General features: G+C 40.2%; 2 protein-coding genes across 15 annotated transcripts in view; one reads left to right on the forward strand and one right to left on the reverse strand.

Moving 5' to 3' along the window:
- Positions 1 to 2,483: 2,483 nt before the first annotated feature.
- cltrn (collectrin, amino acid transport regulator) lies at positions 2,484 to 19,551 on the reverse strand. Of its 4 annotated transcripts, none has more exons than XM_054789446.1 (7): positions 19,428 to 19,551; positions 6,856 to 7,054; positions 5,899 to 5,957; positions 5,709 to 5,794; positions 5,525 to 5,641; positions 4,745 to 4,939; positions 2,484 to 2,863 (listed from the first exon to the last, which is right to left on the reverse strand). In XM_054789446.1, exons 2-7 carry the CDS (start codon positions 6,920 to 6,922, stop codon positions 2,701 to 2,703), a joined length of 687 nt encoding a protein of 228 aa, XP_054645421.1. In that variant the 5' UTR covers positions 6,923 to 7,054; positions 19,428 to 19,551; the 3' UTR covers positions 2,484 to 2,700. The 4 variants fall into 4 exon arrangements, with proteins under 4 accessions (XP_054645421.1, XP_054645422.1, XP_054645423.1 ...); XM_054789447.1 differs by lacking the exon at positions 19,428 to 19,551 and adding an exon at positions 11,630 to 11,723; XM_054789448.1 differs by lacking the exon at positions 19,428 to 19,551 and adding an exon at positions 7,105 to 7,273 and having other exon boundaries at positions 6,856 to 6,992.
- The window catches only part of reps2 (RALBP1 associated Eps domain containing 2), an 82,639-nt gene continuing 73,036 nt past the window's right edge, over positions 11,048 to 20,650 (forward strand). For 8 of the 11 annotated variants that reach the window (XR_008572679.1, XR_008572678.1, XM_054789435.1 and 5 more), the window contains exon 1: positions 17,655 to 18,647. Coding sequence is in view for 8 of the 11 variants with exons in the window: in XM_054789435.1 (XP_054645410.1) it covers positions 18,402 to 18,647 (246 nt within the window). In the remaining 3 variants the exon portion in view is untranslated. Of the gene's footprint in view, positions 11,148 to 11,336; positions 11,738 to 17,654; positions 18,648 to 20,650 lie in introns of those variants that run through there. The other 3 variants (XM_054789440.1, XM_054789444.1, XM_054789443.1) reach the window with 2 other exon arrangements.

Here is a 20,650-nt window from a genome sequence, read left to right on the forward strand (position 1 = left end):
TCTGCTTTTTGCAGATGATGTGGTCCTGCTGGCTTCATCAAGCCGTAAACTTCAACTTTCACTGGATCGGTTCGCAGCCGAGTGCGAAGCGGCCGGGATGAGAATCAGCACCTCCAAGTCCGAGTCCATGGTTCTCGCCTGGAAAAGAGTGGAATGCCATCTCCAGGTCGGGGATGAGATCCTGCCCCAAGTGGAGGAGTTGAGGTACCTTGGGGTCTTATTCACGAATGAGGGAAGGATGGAACGCGAGATCGATAAGTGAATTGGTGCGGCGTCTGCAGTGATGCAGACTCTACATCGGTCTGTTGTGGTGAAGAGAGAGCTAAGCCAAAAGGCAAAGCTCTCAATTTACTGGTCGATCTACGTTCCTACCCTCACCTATGGTCATGAGCTTTGGGTAATGACTGAAAGGACAAGATCGCGGGTACAAGCGGCCGAAATGAGTTTTCTCCGTAGGGTGGCTGGGCTCTCCCTTAGAGATAGGGTGAGAAACACTGTCATCCGGGAGAGACTCGGAGACCGGGAGTAGAACCGCTGCTCCTCCGCATTGAGAGGAGCCAGATGAGGTGGCTTGGGCATCTGGTCAGGATGCCTCCCGGACGCCTCCCTGGGGAGGTGTTCAGGGCAAGTCCGACCGGTAGAAGGCCTTGGGGAAGACCCAGGACACGTTGGAGAGACTATGTTTCCCAACTGGCCTGGTAACGCCTCAGCATCCGCCGGGAGGAGCTGGACGAAATGGATCAAATGGTAGCCAAAGGTGGTATTGACAGGTTGGAGGAACGTTATGTGACAGCAGAAGAAAAGAACAATAAACCAGTGCCGTACTTGAGATGACGCTGGGCTTTTAAACACCACTAATTGCAATTGTGGCCAGCTGTGCAACATACCACTGGGGTGAGGCGGCTGCAGCTTCCCCCCAGCAGGAAGTGCAGTGCACCAAAATAAGAGTGCAGGACAAGAAGTACTCACTCCTGTCCTGCGGAACGTGACAATTTTCCCTCATAATATTAGGACTTTATTCTTGTAAAATTGTGCCTTTTTCTTTCTCTTAGTGTTTTCATATTAGTCTTGTAAAATTACTGCTGATGTTTCCATCTTTGATGTTGTAAAATCATAATTTTTTGAGAATATCGCAATATTATGAGGAAAAATAATGATTGTCATTTTTAGAAATTTAAATTGTGAAAAAAGTTATGTAATGTAATGTTATGAGAATGAAGTCAAAATATTAAGGGAATAAATTCATAATTTCAAGGGAAAAAAGTGGCAGAAATTGAAAAAACAGATGTAATTTATGAGAATAACGTCAAAATATGAAGAGAAAAAAGTCGGAGTGCAATGAGAAAAAATGTCGCAATTTCACAGAATATGAAAGAAAAAATACGTTATTTTTTAAAATTGTAATATGACAAACAAACAAAACAAAATAAAGTTGTCATTTTTGGAAAATTTGTTTGGGGAAAAAGTTATAATATTATGAGAATGAAGTCAAAATATTATGAGAAGAAAATTTACGTATTTAAGTTGAAATATTAAAAAAACAGTAAAATTTCATTTTTCACAATGTGGCCTTCGCTGGTAGAAAAAGTTTGGACACCGCTGGTGCAGATCATCCACTGACAGCATTCTTTTGCCTCGCAGATGCCAACAAAGAGCTCAAGTTAACACAGTTTGCAATATTAAAGGTGAATGAATGAATTGTTTCTGTTTCTTGGACACATTTAGACTGTCAAAGCTGCCAAATGTGCTTTCCAGATGTGTAAACTGCTTGGCTTTGTTTTAATCCCAGCGCCACCGGAGTGTCACTCTCTAGTCTGCAACGTCAAAAAGATGAAAGCCAGCGAGGAGCTTTAGGGATGGCTTGATTTTCACACAACACTGGAAGGCTTTTCAATTATTTACACCGAGGGACTACATCCAAATCTGCCTCATGACTCAGAAAAATGCAGGTTAATAAACAAGATAGGCCTCATAATGCAGCCTATTTTTAATCATGACTAAATTATTTCTATATCACATTTTTAAGATGGAAAAAATACTGCTTAAAAAGAATATATATATATATATATATAAATGCAGGAATAATTTTCTATTTACAAAATGCAAATGAATGCTTATTTGGGGGGGGGTGTTTCAATACATTTAAATCAAAACTAAAAGGAATTTAGAAGGTAAAAAAGGTAATAAAAAGGTAAAAGGTAATATATATATAATATATATATATATATATATATATATATATATATATATATATGTTTCAATACATTTAAATCAAAACTAAAAGGAATTTAGAAGGTAAAAAAGGTAATAAAAAGGTAAAAGGTTATATATATATATATATATATATATATATATATATATATATATATATATATATATATATATATATATATATGTTTCAATACATTTAAATCAAAACTAAAAGGAACCTTCTAAATTCCTTTTAGTTTAGATTTAAATGTATTGAAACACCCCCCCCCCAAAATAAGTATTCATTTGCATTTTGTAAATAGAAAATGATTCCTGTATTTTATTATATTTATGCAACTGCTAAATGGCTGAACTTAGATTAACTTTCACCATGATCAAAACAACAACAACAATAATAATAATAATAGTAATATTAATAATAACAGTGCAACAAAATGGATATGGATATGATTTTCCCGGAATGCAGTGATTTTTAAGATTTAAAAAAAATTACATTTGCGTGACTCGCTCGTCATCCAAGAACGACACGTTTGAAATACCGCCCACTTCTTGACGGCTGTTGCCATTTTCCAGCCTTTTCACCGCCGCCTGTGTCTCACCGTCGCTGTCCTCCATGTCCTCGGTGTCCTCCTCCTTTGTATTCTTCTTCTTCCTGCACAGTCAAAACGGGAACATTGGAAATGTTACAAGACAAGATAATGCTGTAACGTGCATGCCATGCCAGTAAGTGGCGATGTTGCTCTGTAAAGAAACACACTTGTGATGGGAAACGCCATTCCTTGTGTCTCATCATCTTATGTTCCCTTATGTTGACCCCTGAGTCAGTGAAATCTGAGTCTTCGTCGAGCTCCCATGAGTCAGTGAAACGTGAGTCTTTGGCAAACCTGAGTGTCAGTGAAACCTGAGTCTTTGTTGAGCACCTGTAAGTCAGTGAAACTAGAGTCATAATCGAGCGCCCGCTTGTCAGTGCAACTCAAACCTTCGTCAAGCACCCATGAGCCAGTGAAACTCCAGTCTCTTTGAGCACCCATGAATCGGTGAATCTCGAGTCTTTGTCGAGCACCCTTTAGTCAGTGAAAATTGAGTCTTCGTCAAGCACCCGTGAGTCAGCGAAACATGAGTTGTCGTCTAGCACCTGTGAGTCAGTGAAACTCCAGCATTCTTTGAGCACCCATGAATTGGTGAATCTTGAGTCTTCTTCGAGCACCCGTTAATCAGTGAAACTTGAGTCTTTGTTGAGCATCTGTCAGTTCGTGAAACTCCAGTCTACTTCGAGCACCCATAAATATGTGAATCTCGAGTCTTCGTTGAGCACCAGTGAATGAGTGAAACATGAGTCTTTCTTGAGCATAGTCAGTCAGTGAAACTTGAGTCTTCGTCGAGAACCAGTGTGTCAGTGAAACTCCATTCTCCTTTGAGCACCCATGAATCGGTCAATCTCAAGTCTTCGTTGAGCACCTGTGAGTCACTGAAACTCGAGTCTCCTTTGAGCACACGAGACAGTGAAACAAGTCTTGCTCGAGTGCCTGTGAGTCAGTGAAACGCGAGTGTTTGGTAAACCCCTGACTGACAGTCAGTATCACGTCTTCGTCACGCACCCATTACTCAGTGAAACTTGAGTTTGTCGTGGACCCGTGACTCAGTGAAACTCCAGTCTTCTCTGAGCACCGGTGAGTCCATGAAATGCAAGTTGTCGTTGAGCACCTGTTAGTCAGTGAAACTGGAGTCTTTGTTGAGCACCCCGGAGTCACTGAAACTGGAGTCTCCATTGAGCACCTCTGAATCAGCACCTATGAATCGGCAAATCTGGAGTCTTTATCGTGTATGTGCGAGTTACACATGTCTTCGTCGAGCACCCAGTAGTGAGCGAAACTTGAGTCTTCGTTCAGCACCCAAGAGTCAGCGAAACGCAAGTCTTCATCAAGTACCCGTATATCAATGAAACCAGAGTCTTCATCAAACACCTATGAATCGGTGAATCTCAAGTCTTCATCATGTACCTATGAGTCACTGAAAGGCGAGTCTCCATTGAGCACCCATGAGTCAGTGAAATGTGAGTTTTCATCGAGAACCTCTGAATCAGTGAAGCTTAAGTCTTCATCAAGCACTCATGATTTGGCGAATCTTGAGTCTTCCTTGTGCACCTGTTAGTCAGTGAAACTCAAGTCTCCGTTGAGCACCTATGAGTCAGTGAAATGCAAGTCTTCATCAAGTACCCGTTATTCAGTAAAATTTGAGTCTTCATCAACCACCTATATATCAGTGAAACTGAAGTTTTCACCAAACACCTATGAATCGGTGAAATATAAGTCTTTGTCATGTACCTGTGAGTCAGTGAACACTGGAGTCTTTGTTGAGCATTCGGGAGTCAGTGAAACTCAAGTCTTCATCAAGTACCCGTTAGTCAGTAAAATTCAAGTCTGTTGTGTATCCATGAGTCAGTGAAACTGGAGTCTTTGTCAAGTAAATGTGAGTCAGTGAAACTGGAGTCTCCGCGAGTCAAACATTTCCTGTCAACTATGTGTCCACCTACCGCTTCTTCTGGACAATGGAGGAGGCGAGCAGGATGACGAAGGCGGCCCCCACGGCGCCCATGACCACCCCAAAGGCGATGAGCCACGGTGGCGTGTCAGGCTGGAGCGGCGCCGCCAGCGTGGACGCAATGCCCAGGAACTCCAGCGTTCTGTCTGTCAGCAGGAAGGCGCTATTGATGCGGTTCCTTGAATTCCTACAAGGATGAAAATGAGGAGGTGAGACAATGAGTAGCAAGACTTTACAGCGCATGCAGAGCACATAAAAAAGTACACAGGAGGTTGCCTGCAGCCACACTTGTTAATGCTAATGTTTTCTGACCTAGAGTTAATTAGAGACCCCTGTGGCTATTTGCATTAGCAGACCATAATATTAAATAGAGATGTTAATTGAAGCATTTACATATTCAATATTATTATTATTGTTTTAATAATTTATTTTATTTTATATACGGTATACAACTTCTGTGCATATCTACAGTACATTGGTTGCTTTACAAAGTATAAAATAAAGTGGCAAAGTGGTATCCTTTCATTTTTCACTATGTGGCTCTCACTGGGAAAGGTTTGGACAACCCTGAATGATATCATCTATATTTGCATTTGATTTAATTGCATTATTTATTTGGAATTGATTTTATTATTGCCTTGATGCAAATCACTAGGGTCACTTCTTTTGATGCGTGAATATCACCTTGACTACCTCAAACTTCCTGAGTAAGATATCTTTGAAAAGATGGACTGAACGGGGAAAGAAAAATGGAAGCATAAGATGAGGTCACCTGACAGCCAGCTCCACCTCGTCTTTATCAACTAAGCGGGAAGTGTTCGTCGGTGACGTCACCACAAACCAGAAGGACACTCGCGGCGTCTCGTCACATACTATGATGTTGGACACTCTGCAGAACAAAATGTGACTGGTTAGCTTTCATGGATGTATTATGACTATTTTACAGTTTTCCTTACTGGAAGTTCTGTCCGTCAAAGTGATTCCTCATGGCGAAAGCCAGCGTAGCTTGGAAGAGGAACATTTCATTGTTGTTCCAAGCATACTGCAATAAAACAGCAGGAGGAGCACATCATGCACGTGGACCTTGTCCTCAGTGAGTACCACCCTTAGCAAGGATGCACGCAAACGTAAGAAAATAATACGTACCGCCTCGTCTCCCAGAGCTGTTCGGATGCTGAGTCGAACTTTGTAGCCATTCGACGCACCTGGAACCATAAAATACTTTTGAGTTTGCTGGAAACTCACATTCTCAATTCCATTGTAAAATAACCCTCCAAAATACAGTCTAACCTCAGTTTTCGTACACCACACTTTTATGCCTTGGTTTAGTAGAGCTAACAGCTCTACTAAAGTTTTAGTAGATATTAGTAGATATTTAGTAGATTTAGTAGATTTAGTAGATTTCGTGATTATTTTCATGAAAATTTTGCCTTGGTTATTGCATGGCCCAGTTTCCATACGATTTCGTTTTCATCAAATTTTTCCAAAAATGTTGCCTCCATTTTCATACACCCCAGTTTTTGTACAATTTTTTTTGTCAAAAAGTTTCACTCAGATTGGGTGCAACGTTTTCATACGCCCAGTTTTCGTACATTTCGGTTTTAGACAAAATATTTAGCTAACATTTTTCCTCAATTTTTGCACAGTTCATTTTCCATGCAATTTCGTTTTAGCTTACAACTTAAAAAAAATAATAATATTTTGACTTTATTCTTGTAAAATTACTTTAAATTTTTCCACGTTTCCTGTGTTTTTTTAGTTTTCCGGTTAAATTCTATTTTTATCATGTGCCGAGAGGCCAACAATAAACAGCTGCGGGCCACAAATAGCCTCCAGGCCGCACTTTGGACACCCGTCGATGTGACAATAGCGTTGCTAATGACATGAAGTAAGAGCGAAACAACAAGGCTTGCATCGCTCAAGGTTACTTGCGTTTGTTAGCATTTTTAGGCCATGTGGTCTAAAAGAGCAAAGAGAGAAGCTGCTGTTCTCACATGAGCAGAAAGGCAGCAAAGTCACATAACTTGCACAATGTTTCATTGTGGTGTAGCAGCAAGAGGAAAATACCATGAAGGTAATGTGTGTTTTAGTTGGGTCTCTTACCTGGTGTGCAGAGCTGCTCGGCTGATGAATGTGCCAAAAAGAGCAGGAAAAGCAACTTCCCCAACATTTTCACCCCACTGGAGGAGCGGTTGATGGCCACTGTGCCAGTGAGCTTCGTGGTCAGTAGTAGAGCGTCCCTACAGGTTTAATGGTTAAGCCAGGACACACCTGAATTCACCTGCCTCGCCGGCATAGGAAACTGTAAAATGAGGAAAAGTGTTTGTTCAGGCTTCATGTGGGAGAGCTTACCTCACCCGGTGGAAAACAATGTTTGCTTCTGTTTGCTCAGCACAGAACAAAGTGTGCCCGTCACTTTCACTCCAGTTCCTTGACAAGAAACATTCCGGTCTGGCACACAAAGATCAAATATATATCATGGAGGTGAATGAACTTGCATATGACATGATGGGCACGCTCAGTTAATGATACATTGTGCACAATGAGCAGTGGTTAATTGTTGAACCGCAGTGAAGCAAATCTCTCTGCCTGGCCAATCAGCTGCTTTCAAAAAGCACTTTTATGCTACTGCTTTGTCATCATCGCCCATCACAACCTTTAAAACCTGCCAACGTACGCTCACTGGACACTTCATTAGGCACAGCTGTGCGATAACGTCAATGTCAGACAGAAATCAATATTGTTTGCGGTGATTACGCATGCAGTATAAGAATAAAACTTCATCTAAATCGGTGGTGTCCAAAGTGTGGCCCGGGGGCCATTAGTGGCCCGCAGCTGTCGTTTTATTTGCCCGCAACAAGTTATAAAAATATAATTTAACATAATATAATGAGGAAAAATAACATCATTTTAGTAGTATAAAGATAAAATATTAAAGAAAAAATACTAAAAAAAACAAAAAAAACTAATAAAGATGCAATTTTTTAAAATAAGGTTGCGAAAAAAGTCAAAATGTTACGAGAATACAAAGTCTAAATATTATGAGAATAAAGTCAGACTTACAAGACGAAAACTAAAAAAAAAAAAACAGCAGCAGAAATAGAAAAAACAGCTGTAATTTTACAAGAATAAATTCATAATAAGGTCAGTAATATTATGACTAAAATGAATGTCATTTTAGTAGTAGGGTAGTGAATGATAAACCCATGCGACCAGATATCCAGTTTGACAAGCAAGTTACACGTTTGAAAATACTGTAAGAATTCCACTTTTATACAATTGGCTTCTTTATTTTCTAATGTAAGATTACCGTCTACATCAACAAATGCAACCGTAGAATCGTGTCAGATAGTATCATTTGTACACTGTATCAAGTCATACCGAATGGTTCTGTTTTTAAAATATATTGTTTTTTAATCGTATCGTAAACCGGGCACCGAGATGCATATCTAATTGTCTACCACAAAGAGATTTACATCTCCGTTTAGCATAGATAAAATATAAAAGAAAAATGTTATTTGTAAAAGTTTTAATATTATGAGAAACAAACAAAACAAAATGAAGCTGACATTTTTTGAAAATTTGTTTGAAGGAGGGCCGCATATAAATATATAAATATAAATATATATATTTAATTATAACAAAACAGTTAATAAAACGAATGAAATTTAGGGAAACAAATATGAATTATTATGATGATTAAAAGAACAGAAAAGAAGGCTGCACGGTGGTCTAGTGGTTCACATGTTGGCCACAGCCAGGAGATCGGGAAGATTTGGGTTCGATCTGGCCATCTCTGTGTGGAGTTTGCATGTTCTCCCTTCTCGTGCGTGGGTTTTCTCCGGGTACTCCGGTTTCCTCCCACATTCCAAAAACATGCATGTTAGGTTAATTGGAGACTCTAAAGTGTCCATAGGCATGAATGTGAGTGTGAATGGTTGTTTGTCTATATGTACCCTGCCTCTTGCCCAAAGTCAGCTGGGATAGGCTCCAGCATGCCCGTGACCCGAGTGAGAATAAGTGGCATAGAAGATGGATGGAAGGATGGAACAGAACAGAAGTGCACTAAAACATAAAGGTCAATCATGGGCACATGAAAGGATGCATAAATATGGATTTTAACATGTCTACAACTGACTAAAGTATGACAAAATACATATAATATATAAAAAAGCAGTCATCTTTGTGATCGATAACAATCCAAGAAACTTTGCAGGTGCAAACGTATTGAAGTGTCTTTCCTCTTGTAATGTTCACGCTGTACCGGTAACGTTGTGCAAGCACACTACAATAAACTTTACAAGTTAAAAGCCAGTTAAAGCTTAGCTCTGCCATCCCAATAAAAATACACCAACAACGTTGACTGACTGGCCTGTGTTTTTCCACGCCATTTCCACGCTGGCCCATGGGAGCAAACGCACAGCAACGTCTAAACAACGCAGCAATGAAAAACTCATCAACGCTGTAGTACAAATGCAATGGGGTCAAATGCTGCAATCGCACCAATGCTGAAGGATCAAAACTAATGCAAAAAAAATGCTCCAAATGCCAAAAACGTACACAAATCAAAACAATAAGAATGGTGCAAGTTCGCGGAACAAAACAGCCATGCTACCAGGAAGTTACGCAGACTTCCAGGAAGTTACCCAGGCTAGAAGGAAATTACCCAGACTACTAGGAAGTTAACGGGACTACCAGAAAGTTAGCAAACAACCAGGCATTTAGCCAGGTTACCAGGAATTTAAGCAGACTAACAGGAGGTTAGCCAAGCTTGCAGGAAGTTAGCCAGGCTAGCAGCAAGTTAGCTGACTACCAAGATGTTAGTCAGGCTAGCAGGAACTTTGCCAGGCTGCCAGGAAGTTATTATTATTGTTGTTGTTATTATTAGTAGTAGTGGCAGTATTGTGTTTTACACTTTAAATAAGAAATTAAAAATATTAAAAAGTATAGACTATTAGCCAAGGTTGAAAAAAGTTAGCCAGCCTAGCAGGAAGTTAGCTGACTACCAGGATGTTAGTCAGGCTAGCAGGAACTTTACCAGGCTGCCAGGAAGTTAACAACATTACCAGGATGTTATCCATGAAGTTGGCCAGGCTACCAGGAAGTTAGCTGACTACCAGGACGTTAGCCAGACGGCCAGGAAATTAGCCCAGTGATCTGTACTAATATATCTGGATAGACCATACATCGCACGCGCCCGCGCCAGCCGCTGAAGCCACAGAGAGGCCATCTTACCACTCACATCTCGTACGTAGCAGACTACATTGGCACAGCGTACATAGTGTACAAAGCAGATGAAGAGGCTAGCAGAACATCTATATTTTACATTAAAAAGCGGGGAGATTCTCCCATTCCTTCAAGTAACGCAACCTTTGTCCCTTAAAAACGCTTTGATACGTTATTCTCTATCTTTTGGCTATATTAAATGTACTTTTTCCCCTTCCAATTGTCATTGCCTTTGGGACAAAATTCTACTGTGCACCCTGGCTCAGCACTCCCCTATAGCAATGATAGTTTTACTCCTCTAGAAAGAGATTTTCATTTTAACTGCATTTAAAATCCATGGTCATGATCCTTTACTTTTTATTCTTACTTTCATACAATTCACTATGCTCTCGTCTGTACAAAATATAAATCATAAAAGAGTGACTTTGGACAGGACAGGACATTTAACATTTTTCAGATTTTTTTTCTGATTTTTTTTGTTTGTGTTATGAAATAGAAATAACCTCTTTTCTGATATAGAAATATATTTTAACAAAAACCACAGGAATAATATGTAATATAATATGTAATAATATATAAACATTGTCTCCATATGGGGGTTCATTTGAAATTTGAGTAAACAAAAAAAAAACATATTTTTTTAGATTTGCAAGCAACCGCAAATTATTTTGTAGTCTAGTTGCTGTTGTTTGTTTACATATCCCCCACAGCCGTTATGACTCAGGTATGGTATGATATCGACAGAATTTGTAAAAATGATCATACAAGTACCCGAGTCCTTATCACTAAGCTCAAGCACACCTGTTGTGCGAGGTTAGTCTGAAGACTAACCTTGCATTTAGTGTGAGTGGGTAACAAACAAACAACAGACTTAACAACGCACGAGTTCTGACATAAGTCATTGTCCGAGAAGTGTTTCTTGTGAGTGGTAATATGGCGGCCGCGTGGCTTCACAAGTCATTGACCAATGGTGTATCCGGACTTATTAGTACAGATCAGTGAATTAGCCAGCCAATCATGACGTTGACCGGCCACCCGGAAGTAAACCAGGAAGTTATTTTGGCGACCAGGAAAGTTCACTGCACAAGCAGGAAGTCATCAAACCTGAGGGATGGCTGTCTTTAAGGACTTGAGTGGGATGCCAGGGAGAAAGTTGACGGAATGAAAAGGTACATTTTCAAGGGCCTTTTTTGTGTGTTTTACTTGTATACTTGACTCACATAGTGCATTAAATGGCAATAATTTCAAGCCATATAATCTTGTCCATTACTTGTTGATATATTTCAAAGACGCTAGCGATCTAATAGTTTAAAGAAAAAACCCGTATCATTCTTTCTGTGTGCCCCCCTCCCCAGCAGGCACGGCATGGTACTGCACGCTGGTGGCTCCCTGATGGCCAGCACGAGGGAGGTGTGGATGAGCCTGACCCAAGCAGGCAGCGGCACTTCTCGAGGAGCACCGTACTAGTGGGAGGCGTTTCTGCACCGAAGCGGCCTGAGATGACAACGAGGGCCGGGGTGCACGAGAGCATGATCTCTCGGTTGTAGCGTGGTGCGTCCGAGCCGACGAGGCAATGGAGCAGGACGGCGACGCAGTGGCGGCGTGTGCTGCAGGTTTGATCTCCATGCAGGAGCGTGAGCAGCGGTATTACTCAGGACTCCACGGGCTGTGTCAGGCGGACTGCTCGGGGAAGCTGACCTCCTCCAAGGTAGCAGAGCTCTTCAAGGCGTCTCAGCTTTCCCCCGAAATCCTGCATAAGGTGCGTGTGCGTGAGAGACACACCTTATCGCATGTGTGATGCTTGTGACGTCACCACACTGGTTGTTTTATCCCATCGTCTTGAAAATTGTCCTGCCAATTGTTAGGCAATGTTTAAAGTTACATTTTAACATTCTTTGCTGTCTTGTAAGTGTAAAAATAAGTTAAACACAGTTAATATTATATGCAAGATGTTGAAAACAGGAACACACTAAATTTAGATGACATAGATGTATGCAAAATGGAGTCAAGATGCAGATATCCTGCATTAGCTACTTTTTTAGCATTCTTTGCCGTCACACAAGTGTAAAAAGAAGTTAAGCACAGTTAATATCACATGTAAGACATTAAAAGCAAGAACACACTCAATTTTGACGACAAAGATGTCATGCGAAGGGGAGTCAAGATGCAGATGTGCCTCATTATCTCTTTTTGTAACAATCTTTGCAGCCATACAAGTGCACTCTGAATTTTGATGACTAAGATGTAATGCGTCAACCGATTACAAAGTTGCTACGTAACCGCACATGGCGTTGCCATATGGGGATGACATCAGAGCCAGCTGATTGGATGCAATGCCATGACATCATTCATTTTCTTTTATGTTCTTTGACAATATTTCACAACAGAAAATGGTTAGCAGCTAGGCGTTTATTTTGTGCTCGGCTCTCTCAGCTCGCACATCGGTTGTTTTATTAGCTTCCTGCGGCATGTCGGCCGTGCTGAGTCATCAGGAGTATCAGTAAACACGTTTTTCCAGCCGGGATGAACACAACAGGTTTGTGTCTTCACGCCGCTCTGTCGGGCTGAGGATCCGCCACTATGCAGCCTATTGCGTGCCCGTGCACTGTCAGGAAGTTTGGCATTGAGCTCACGCAGCTTTTTTCCTGTTGTAGTTCTCGGCCCGCGAACTAGCCAGCACTGTTTGGCCTGGGGGGTGGGGGGTGATTGACAGCCAAGTCATCTTGGGGCACATTTGGACCTTCAGCAGAATGTATGCAGGATGACTCCTGCACTTTCTGCTGACGACCTGGACTTTTTTTGGAACGCCATCATGGCTTTACTCCCTCGGCCCCCATTATAGAGGAGCCCCAACAAACCCAGCATTACCATCTACTACTGTATGGATGTTGAAATTGATAATGCAAACATTATTAATGTTTTATGATGAAATATTTGCAGAAATATCAGGGTGGAACTCTCGCCAATGTTAGCTGGGATAGGCTCCAGCATACCCTCGCAACCCTAGTGAGGACAAGTGGCATAGAAAATGGATGGATGTATGGATCAGGAAGTTAGCTGTATTTGTATGTTGTTGTTTTTTTACAAAATAAAAAGATGAAAAAAAAAATCCCAGGAAATAATATTACTAATATTTAAATAGTAATTAATTAAAATAATTCAACTGAAGAAAATGTCACTTTGCTGACTTATAATTTATTTTAGAAAATAAAAAGATAATTTTAATGGTAATAATTTCTGAGTGCAATATTGCATTAAATAATATTCTTAATGTAATATTTATTATAATAAAAATATTAAATAGCACATGTATTTTATTAATATTTGAATAAAATTATAATTTATTTGGACAATAGGTCAATTAATAGTAGCCTTCTCCCGGCTGGGCATGCCCGGAACACCACGGAGGCGTCCGGGACACATCCGGACTAGAACCCGAGCCACCTCAACTGGCTCCTCTCGATGTGAAGGAGCAGCGGCTCTACTCTGAGCTCTCTCTTAGGGTGAGTCCAGCCACCCTACAGAGGAAACTCATTTCAACCGCTTCTATCTGCCGTCTCGTTCTTTCGGTCATGACCCAAAGCTCATGACAATAGGTGAAGGTGGGAACATAGATCGATCGGTAAATTGAGAGCTTTGCCTTCCGGCAAAGTAAACGGTGAAGGTCACAGCCCGATGAGGCCATCAGGACCACATCATCTGGAAATAGCAGAGACGAGATCCTAAGGCCACCGAGCTGGACTCCATCGACGCCTTGGCTGCGTCAAGAAATTCTGTCCATGAAAATTATGAACAGAATCAGTGACAAAGGGCAGTCTTGGCGGAGGCCAACGTTCACCGGAAACAGGCTTGGCTTACTGCTGGCAATGTGAACCAGCCTCCTGCTCCGGTTGTACAAGGACCAAATGGCACGTAGTTGCGCGCCGCCAATTCCATACTCCCGGAGCCCCCCCACAGGACACCACGAGGGACACGGAGTGTTTTGACTACCCCAGATACCTTAACCACGGGGATGGAACTGTCCGTGTTTGTGTCCTCAGGCTTCCTCTATGGAAGGTATGTCAGTGGGATTGAGAAAGAAGTATTCCTTCCACCATCCGACTATATCCTCACTAGAGGTCAGCAGGCTCCCGTCTCCACTGTAAACAGTGTTCACTGCTTCCCTTTTCTGAGGCGCCGGACAGTTTGCCAGAACCTCTTCGAGGTCGACCGAAAGTCGTGCTCCGTGGTCTCACCAAACTCCTCCCACTCCCAAGTTTGGGTCTTCCAGGTGTGTTCGGCATCTAATCCAACTCATCACCAGGTGGTGATCAGTTGACAGCTCAGCCCCTCCCTTCACCCCCATGTCCAGACCATGCGGACGCAGGTCTGATGATACAACTACAAAGTTGATCGTAGACCCGCGGCCTAGGGTGTCCTGGTGCCATGTGCAATTGTAGACCCTTATGTTCAAACATGGTGTTTGTGATGGACAAACTGAGGTTCACACAGGAGTCCAACAACATCACACCGTTCAAGTGTCCCAGTAAAACGACAGAGTCACCAGTTGGGGTGCTCTCCAGCACCCCTCTGAGGGACTCCAAGAAGGCTGGGTACTCTGAACTGCCCATCGGCGCGTACGCACAAACGACAGTCAGGAACCTTTCCCCAACTCGAAGGCGTAGGGAAATGACCCTGGGGATGACTCCAACACAGAGGCACCGAACCGGGGGGCTATTAATAAGCCAACATCTGCTCGTCGCCTCTACCCTGCAGCAACTCCAGAGTAAAACAAGGTCCAGCCCCTCTCGAGGAGTTTGGTTCCAGAACCCAAACCGTGGGTCGAGGTGAGTCCGACTGTATTTAGTCGGAATGTCTCAACCTCTCTCACAAGTTTGGGTGAGGGCCCGACCCCCAGGCGTTCGCCTGCAAGCCCCTCCCCCAGGCCTGGCTCCAGGGTGAGGCCTCGGTATCCCACGTCCGGGCGAGGTGCGGTTCCTCCTCCTGTGTTTATTCATAAAATTCTTCTGAATCACTCTTGGTCTGGCCCGTCACCTAGTACCTGTTTGCCTTGGGAGACCCTACCAGGGGCATATAGCCCCAGACAACATAGCTCCGAGGATCACTCGGACACACAAACCCCTCCACCACGGTAAGGTGGTGATTCACGGAGGAGATATTTATTGTATTAACAATATTAAATAATACAGATATTTTATCAATATTTGAATTAAATTGTAATTTCTTTGGACAATATGTGAATTAATTATAACTTATTTTAAAAGTAATTCTAAGAAATAAAAAGTCAACACAAATAAAGCACATGAATGCAAAACTGAAGTGCACATCAACATTTGTCATAGTTTTTAATCATACTACGACTGCAAGTTTATTTTGTGTGTGCCTGTCTGACTTTACGACTATGTTCCTGCCGGCTGTCCTGTCCTCTCTCTGCTCTATGAGGCAGTAAGGACCCTCTTTCTCTTCTCCCATGCCACCTTCTGCAAGAAAACTTTGAAGCTTGGAACATTGGACGTCAAGGCACTGGAATCCCACGGCAAATCAGAAAAATAAAAGTGAAATGGGTCTTCAATTGTATTCATTAGAAAAAGTCTTCAATTTGAAACCTGCAGAGACCCTGAATGATGACGGCGGATTATCTAATTCCTTATGACGTTAGCTCCGGTAGTGTGTGGGATTTCTCCAATTGTGACTTGTTTAGTATTAAAAGAGTCACAAGATTTTTAAGCCTTGAGTTCAGAAAACAAGGACTGAGTCTTTCCTAATCTTAATCTTATCTCCACCTTCCCTAAAGCCACCATAGCACCACCAGTCCAAAGAAATCTGCTGATGGATAAACATTGTTGGGTTTTTTTTCCCTCCTTATCCCTTTGTTTTGTTCTTTTCAGGCTTTTACTGGAATCTTAATCACACTGTGGAATAATCTTACTCTGTACAAACACTAAGGAACATTTTTAGCTTCTCCATTTATTATCACATATGAATTACCACTTTAGTCATTTTATTTGAATTAGTCATTTTTATTATACATAAATGAAATTGTATTTTAGTATAATAATATTTAAATAAAATATATAATAAATTAATAGTAATTTATACATTTTATTTAAATAAATAAAATATATAATAAATTAATAGTAATTTATACATTTTATTTAAATAGTATTGTAGTATTTTATTTTAAAAAGGTCACTTTTCTGGCTTAATAAAACAATTTCTTAGTACATTTTTGTATGAAAAAATATTCTTATTTTAATAACTTATTTTATTACTAATTTATAACTTGAGTTTATATAAGCTTTTCCTACGGCATCACCAAACACTATTACTACTTTATTATATATACCTGTACAGTGGTGTGAAAAAGTGTTTGCCCCCTTCCTGATGTCTTATTTTTTTGTCACACTTAAATGTTTCAGATCATCAAACTTATACTGATCGATGGTGATCGGTGGCCGATTGATTGGAGCACCCTTAAAAAAAAAACAATGAATAAAATTGTGATTTTAAGAAAATTAGGTTGCGGAAAAAGTTGTAATGTTGCAAGAATAAAGTCAAAATATTATGGGAATAAAGTCAGAATTACAAGAAAATATTCAAGAAGAAAGTTCAAATATTGAATATATGGCAGAAATTAAAATAACTGTCAGGATTGTGTGCTGCGGTACTGCCTTCTACTGTTTCTCTGTTGCAGCACACTCCTGAGCACCCTGATGAGCTGATCATCTTCACCTGTGCCTGATTAGTTGTGCTATTTAAGCTGTGTGCAATGCTAGGTTCAGTGCCAGATTGTCCCTTTGCTACACCCTGTTCAGCTCCTTCCAGCTTGTTCTTGTGCATTGTGTTTTGGCTTTCTGACCCTCGCTCTGCTCACCTGTAAGTACCTACCTGCCTGCTTGACGTCTTCAGCAGTAGCTGTATTCTTTGGTACTTCTGCTAGTTTTTTTGTTAGCAGCTCTTTTTGTTCTTGTCTGTATTTTTCCCTGCTCAGCTCACCTTGCTAGCAGTGTTTTTTGTTACTGTTTCCCACGACTAGGTCCGGATGTATTTTGGTTGTACTTTGTTTCTTGTGTTGTTTTTGGTACCTTTTTGTTATCCATTTTTGTATTAAAGACCTTTTCTGTTTTCACTTATTCGACTCTGCATTTTGGATTCCTGTATCACGGCCTTGGCCGTTCATAACAATAACAGCAGTAATTTTATGAAAATAAAGTAAAAATGTTAAAAGCAAAAAGTCTTAAGGTTATGAGAATAAACTCGTAATATTATTACTTGTAATTAAAGTTAGGACATTACGAGAATAAAGTCAAAGTATTATGGGAATAAAGTCATAATTATGAGAAGAAAATTTACAAGAGGGCCGCACAGTGTCCTAGTAGTTAGCATGTTGGCCACACAGTCAGGAGATTTGGAAGAACTGGGTTTGAATCTCTTTTGGACATCTCTGTGTGCATGTTCTCCTCGTGCATGCATGGGTTTTCTCCGGGTACTCCGGTTTCCTCCCACAATCCAAAAATGTGCATGTTAGGTATGAATATAAGTGTGAAATATGTGTGGAACCAGGGTACACCCAGCAATTGGCTGGCGACCAGCCAATTGCTGGGTGTACCCTGGTTCCCTCCCAATGTCAGCTGGGATACGCTCCAGCATACCTATGACATACACCTAATGAGGATTAAGCGGCATAGAAAAGGAATTAAATTTATAGAAAGTTGAAATAGTTGGAAACAACCAACAGCAGAAATTTAAAAAAAAGGCAGTACATTTTCGAAAATAAAGTCACAATATTAAGAGGAAAAAGTTGTAATCTAATGAAACAAAAACAGTTGACCTATTGAAGAAAAAACATGTTTTTTAAGTAATACTATTGTGGAAAACAAAACAAAAAATTCGGGGAAAATTAAGTTGGGGAAAAGTTATAATATAGTGGGAATAAAGTCATAATACAGGTATTACGTGAAGAAAATTTAAGATTTTTAAGAAGAAATGAGAAGTATTTGAAAATATTTTTTAAAAATGGGAAAAAAGGAGTGTAGTTGATACTTATAATATGCTTTTTCACCTCCAGTATATGACAAAGCTGAGATGTTGTTTTTCTTAAACATATAGAACTTCTTAGCATATCTACTACGGATGCGCCAATCGATCGGCCACCGATTAGTATCGACCGATTTCCATAAAAAACATGTGTTCGGCATATGCCGATAAAAGATTGCCGTGCGGTGGCGACATGACAATTCATGTCATGACAAACACAGACATGACATGAATGTGCATGTGTGCTGTGTCACGGAGGGTTGACAACACCCATATTGAGCCGACAGAGAACGCACTTTTGTACCGTATTGCCGCGAGAATCAACACTAGTCTGTAAAATCTCCAATGGTTTCAGTTTGACAGCTCGACACAGGCTATGCAAATCGATGCCAGTGTGTTTGATCACTGCCTTGTCAAACCTATTGCTGTTGGACTTTTCTTGCATCTTTCTATACATGCTTTGCCTAGCTGTCCGCAGCTACCTAGCTAGAATGATCTGCTTAGCTTCTCATCTTCGGACTCCAAATTTGACTTATTACCACAGTGACGTTTTGTTTTTAAAACAAACAAGCAATGCGGTTAGTTTGGAGCTCATATTTCTCCCACGGGGAAGTGGATATTACGTCCATCGGGTACGTACCAACGTTTTCAAATGTCTATTGGTGTCATTATATTCTATGTCTTGTCGTCCAAACACTATTTGTGTGTTGTTATTTAATGAATATTACCTTTTGGCCAGGGACCATTGGAATTGTCAAATGGCGCCCCTGGCCAATAGCACTCATCATAAATAAATTGAAAAATGTACATTTAATCCATGTGATCGGTATCAGCCGATCTCACTCATAGATGGAATCGGCAGAATAAAACCCTGATTTGGAGCATCTCTAAGATCTACATGTGTTTAGGCCTGTCACGATAATGGATATATCGATTTATCAAATGATTAAAAAAAAACAAGTCAGTAATTATGAGCCCTGGATAATTTGACATTTACGCGTATGCGCGTCTGCTCCATCTGTTAGTCTCTCTGTGGTACATAGGCTGGATGACGAGGGTTCACTCTGCATGTGTCTGTGTGCTTTGGCTCTATATGAAATGAACACAGAAGAGAGCGAGCATCTTCTCAGGTATTAAGCCTCTTTGTTCCAGTAGTAGACGCGAATATGAATGTAGGCACAAAAGTAGTCATTTCTAAGCCAAATGCCACAGTTCCATTCTGGATGTCAACACTTACTGAGGCGTTTGATCGGCGGAGTAAATATTAAACGAAACATGACAAAATGATGCGCATTCACAGTGTCACTCGCTACATTGCAAAAGAAATGCAACCTTTCAATACGGTTGAAAAGCCAACATTTGAAAAGCCAACAGTAGGAATTGCCTGGGAGCAACATTGCATTTTAACTCACCGTCCTGTCTGTTTTTATCCACCTATTGCATTGCTGTGTGTACTGTAGTTCTTTTGACACCATGAGGACGATTGGTGTGTGAAGTGGCGACGTCCTGCAATTTGTGAGTGTTCAAGTAGGCGGCTTCTGTGTCTCAGGTACATGACGCTTGAGTGCCATCTCGTGGCAGAAATGTGACATGACAAAATTATCATTGAATAATAATAAACCCAATGATAATATGTTTTTTTTTTAAAAAAGGTAGAAATGATCGATTATCGTCGATAAATTTTAGCACCGTTCTCGACAAGCAGAATTTGTTATCGTGACAGGGCTACATTTCTGGCCTTACAAATATCAAAGTGGCCCTCGCTGGGAAACGTTTGGAAACCTCTGCGAGAGAATGTGGTTTTTGAATTTACAAAATGAAAAAAATTATGGAAAAAAAATCCCAGGACATAATATTACTAATATTTAAATAGTTATTAATTTAAATAATTCAAATCAGAGAATGAAGAAAATGTCAGTTTGCTGATTTATTTGGTATTTTTAATTTATTTTATAAAATAAAAAGATTATTTTAATTTTAACATTTTCTGAGTGCATTTTAGGATTAAAAATATTCTTATTGTAATATGTATTATATAAAAAAATTAAATAGTACATGTATTTTATTAATATTTGAATTGAATTATAATTTCTTTGGACAATAGGTCAGTTATTAGTCAATTCATAATTAAATAGTCAGTTATTTTCCTAATATTTAAATTAAATAATTAAATTTATGTATTTAAATAGTAACTGACTTTAATATTTGTTATATTAACAATATTAAATAATACATGTATCACTCGGACACACAAACCCCTCCACCACGATAAGGTGGTGATTCACGGAGGAGATATTTATTGTATTAACAATATTAAATAATACAGGTATTTTTATCAATATTTGAATTAAATTGTAATTTCTTTGGACAATATGTAAATTAATTATAACTTATTTTAAAAGTAATTCAAAGAAATAAAAAGTCAACACAAATAAAGCACATGAATGCAAAACTGAAGTGCACATCAACATTTCTCATAGTTTTTAATCATACTACGACTGCAAGTTTATTTTGTGTGCGCCTGTCTGACTTTACGATTATGTTCCTGCCGGATGTCCTGTCCTTTCTCTGCTCTATGAGGCAGTAAGGACCCTCTCTCTCTTAGCCCGTGCCACCTTCTGCAAGAAAACTTTGA

Source organism: Dunckerocampus dactyliophorus, chromosome 10, assembly GCF_027744805.1.
Source record: "Dunckerocampus dactyliophorus isolate RoL2022-P2 chromosome 10, RoL_Ddac_1.1, whole genome shotgun sequence".
NCBI classification, from domain to species: domain Eukaryota; kingdom Metazoa; phylum Chordata; class Actinopteri; order Syngnathiformes; family Syngnathidae; genus Dunckerocampus; species Dunckerocampus dactyliophorus.

What these genes read in the sequence shown, in the direction of transcription:
- cltrn (XM_054789446.1), bottom strand. Translation starts at nt 6,922, where the DNA reads ATGTTGGGGAAGTTGCTTTTCCTGCTCTTTTTGGCACATTCATCAGCC. An exon ending in CGAGCAGCTCTGCACACCAG is followed by an intron (nt 5,958 to 6,855) that starts GTAAGAGACCCA and finishes TTATGGTTCCAG; the next exon opens with GTGCGTCGAATGGCTACAAA. An exon ending in GAGGTGGAGCTGGCTGTCAG is followed by an intron (nt 4,940 to 5,524) that starts GTGACCTCATCT and finishes TCATCCTTGTAG; the next exon opens with GAATTCAAGGAACCGCATCA.